The 3,623-nt window shown below is 32.3% G+C and overlaps 1 protein-coding gene across 2 annotated transcripts; it reads left to right on the forward strand.

Moving 5' to 3' along the window:
* Nucleotides 1-634: 634 nt before the first annotated feature.
* On the forward strand, nt 635-3,270 carry LOC110037241 (transcription factor bHLH112-like). 2 transcript variants are annotated; one of them, XM_020741841.1, is made up of 7 exons: nt 635-1,051; nt 1,328-1,604; nt 1,695-1,784; nt 1,892-1,957; nt 2,613-2,678; nt 2,796-2,846; nt 2,927-3,270. In XM_020741841.1, the coding sequence occupies exons 1-7, from the start codon at nt 795-797 to the stop codon at nt 3,083-3,085; spliced, it is 966 nt and encodes a 321-aa protein (XP_020597500.1). In that variant the 5' UTR covers nt 635-794; the 3' UTR covers nt 3,086-3,270. The 2 variants fall into 2 exon arrangements, with proteins under 2 accessions (XP_020597500.1, XP_020597506.1); XM_020741847.1 differs by having other exon boundaries at nt 635-1,048.
* Nucleotides 3,271-3,623: the final 353 nt, after the last annotated feature.

The raw sequence follows: 3,623 nt of genomic DNA on the forward strand, positions 1-3,623 counted from the left end.
TATATATATTTATATATATGGTATTTAAGAAGTTCGTGTTAAGTCATTATGCTCCCGAGAGTTACTGATTTTTATTGCCACATTTCGTATGTCTTGCATCTTTTCATATACTTAAAATTTTTTTCATTGTTGGATCCACCCAACAAGGTGGCTAGTCGGTCGGCTAGGGTGGCTAGCCGAATGATACGAACGACATATTTATTCTACTATCAATTTTTTTGTGACATACACTATTAATTTCTATGTGAGTTATTATATTTGCATTAAATTTTCATGTGATGTAAAATTAGTAAGTCATTATCTGCCTTCTTGACCAGTCCACCATACAATAATAATTTAAATTTATATTAACAATAAATAAATTCACTTGTTATTTTATAAAATAAAATTCTTATCTCATCACCATTGTATAAATATTTTGTATTTATAATAAATTGTTTTCTTTTAAATTGAATGTCTAAGTCTTCTTCCCAGTTAAAACTGCACAGTTGTTTTTGTCGTGACTCTGGCTTGTGGTTAATGGAGTCCTATCATGCGCGGATGCCGTGTGGACCTTTCCACGAGCTGCCGCACGGAAATTGAAGTAGATTTACTTTACATTCCCTGGCCTCTGAAATCTTCCCTACACATCGTCAAGATGTCAACTTTCTCTTCCCTTCTCCATCCATGTCATCCCAATCCACTCTTTCTATAAAAAAGCCAAGAACTTGCCACCAAATCTTCCCATTCCTTACGACACCATAGAGACAAAACAACAAATTCCAATCCAGAGAAAGAGAAAACCAAATACAGTCATGGCTGATGAGTTCCATGGCCTCAGCGGAAGCTGGTGGAGTTCCATGAGATGCAGCAGCGTCAAAGAGCCGCAGGATTTGTGCTTCGGATGGGCGCAATCGTTGGCGGCTGACGGAATCGCGGGCTGCTCCTTCGACAACTCTCCGGCAAGCTGTGTAACTTTTCAGGGCATCCCAGCCATGGATTCTTCTTGTCAGCTTTCGATTTCTGATCTATCGCCTTCTTCAGTTGATCAGTGGGCTCAATCCTTCATGTAGTACTGTTGCCCATTAATTAATCCGATCTGGTTCTCTTTTAAGATATGTTTGGTTGGAAATATATATGATATGAGAAAATCTAATTTTATGAAATTCTATCGTGTTGAATTTTGTACATCGTTGGTAGTCCTCAACCAAAAGGGTTGTTTGTTTGCTCAAGTTAGTAAATTTAAGCTGAATTTAATCAAATAATACTTTAAATCATGTAAATATAATTTAATAAATCCGGATGAAATAAGGATTTGTACATATAAACTTTGTTTTTTTTGTTGCAGTGCTGAAGGCTCCGATGAACCATATGCTAATCTGAAAGATACAAGCCAAGGCTTTTTAACTATAGATCCGAGTTCTTCAGAGTCCGCCATGACAAATCTCCCAGTTCTTTCGCCTTCTGGATTTTCCCTTCTCGATAATCTTCTTGCATTTGAAGCTAGACCTCACCAGCAAGACAACTCAGGCAAAAATACAAGTTCTGATTTCTGTTCTTTAGTTGAGCCCTTGCAGTTTATGGACGCTGGATTTGAGGAAAAATCTTATCTCAATAAATCTGAGGTAAATATAAACTTTGTTGTTATAATTCGCTTAATTTATTCATTGCTAATGTTATGTTTAATGATTTTTGTTGTTGTTTCAATTTATAAGCTTAACTCAGAAGAGAATACAAGTTCAAGTAACTCATCAAGATCAAAGAAGCCTAGAATTGCCACGCCATCTCCATTGCCAACCTTTAAGGTAAAGTTTGATCAAAAGACTTAATATATAATAGTGTTCTATGATTACTTTTTCTTTTTCTTTTTTTCTGAATTTATGCAAAAACTTTTGTTATGCATGCTTATTAGGTAAGGAAAGAGAAGCTTGGCGACAGAGTTACTGCACTTCAGCAGCTGGTGTCTCCTTTTGGAAAGGTAAAGGAATTTTCATATCCAAAGGCATAGTTTTGGTTCTTCTTTTAAATTAGCAGTTTAATTTTACATATTTTACATATATATATATATATATCAACATAGCCTACAAATAATAAATTAGTTAATAATTAGTATTTATAAGTGATATTCTAAATTGTTTTTAATAAATATTTTATTATATGTAAATTTGGCACAATAAGTATAATTAAGAATTTAAAATAACAAACCGATTTAAAGCAAAAAGTTTTTTTGGGCCAGCACTCACCTAATAAACTCTCTCATTTCTTGGAAACTTAAAGAGCTCAAAATCTCTTATGTTGATCATTATTTAAATTTGCTTAGAACCAAAATTGGGATTAATTTTGTTTTTTTTTTTTTTTTACTTTTATGTTTTTGCTTCTACTTTCAAAAGTAATTTTGTCTATTACATTTTTTTGCATGTTTAGTCTATCTAATTTTTAAATGTAAATCAACTTATTCTTAAGAGCACTCAAACTATTTTTAGATATTGTGAGTATTTAACAACAACAATTACCTACAAACTTATTTTATTCCAAATCAATATACAAACAAAAATAAAATATAAATCACCCCAAATGGCTTTTTTTGTTCTAATTAATATATATATCTAATTTTTTTTGTTTATCCTCTCCAGACTGACACTGCTTCTGTTCTGCAAGAGGCCATTGAGTACATCAAGTTCCTCCATGATCAAGTCAGGGTTAGTAATGCCATTCTCATGCAATATAAACAACTATATATCTGTGCAAAAGATGAGAAAAAAATAAAAAAAAATTGAAGTCATTTGCAAGCATAACACTTTCTTTTAAACATCCAGACACTAAGCAGTCCATATTTAAGAACTGGGAGCCAAATAAATCAGCAACAGGTAATTCAATCTCACCCATACTTTCAAATCAGTATCTGAGCTATTAATCTTCCATCAAAAATTTTGATAAATTTATACAGAACTCAGAGAGATCAAAAGACAGCGAAGGCAGAAAGCAGCAACTAAGAAGCCGAGGACTTTGTCTTGTTCCCATCTCAAGCACATTCGCAGTGGCCTGCAGTAACATCCCACCGATTGATTTCTGGACTCCTCCATTTGGTATGTTCAGTTATACATGAGCATGCACGAAGAAGGAGCAAGTTTGAAGAGACTGCAGAAAATGGTTAGTATTACTAGTTTCTTAGATGAGAAAAAGGAAGAAGAAGGTTCGAGAAGACAAGAAATCATGTGGCAGCCAGCCCACCGGCATTTAATTTCATGGTATTTTTTATGAACAAAGCTTTTCGAACTAGCAAAAATAATATATTTGATGACATTATTATATATTGTAGAGATTTGATTATTTTTAAAGTAGTTTTTGAGCAATTTCAATTTTTTTGTGACAAAACATAAGAAAAATGTTCAAATTTTATTTGTTAAAGATTGTTTTTTCCTGTAAATGTTTTTTTATTGATTTCAGAAATTGTACAGTAATAAAAGAAACATATAGAGTCAACTATCATGAACTAAAACAAATATTTGGGTTTAAATACAAAATGTTCATAAAAATAAAATGAACAATTGAATCTTTTGGAGCATAAATACCCCATTGTTTTAAATAATAATGATAATTAAAAAAACAAAGAGAGAGAAAGAGAGAGAGAGATAGTTTAGAAG

This window comes from Phalaenopsis equestris, unplaced genomic scaffold (assembly GCF_001263595.1).
Source record: "Phalaenopsis equestris unplaced genomic scaffold, ASM126359v1 Scaffold000002, whole genome shotgun sequence".
Taxonomy (NCBI): domain Eukaryota; kingdom Viridiplantae; phylum Streptophyta; class Magnoliopsida; order Asparagales; family Orchidaceae; genus Phalaenopsis; species Phalaenopsis equestris.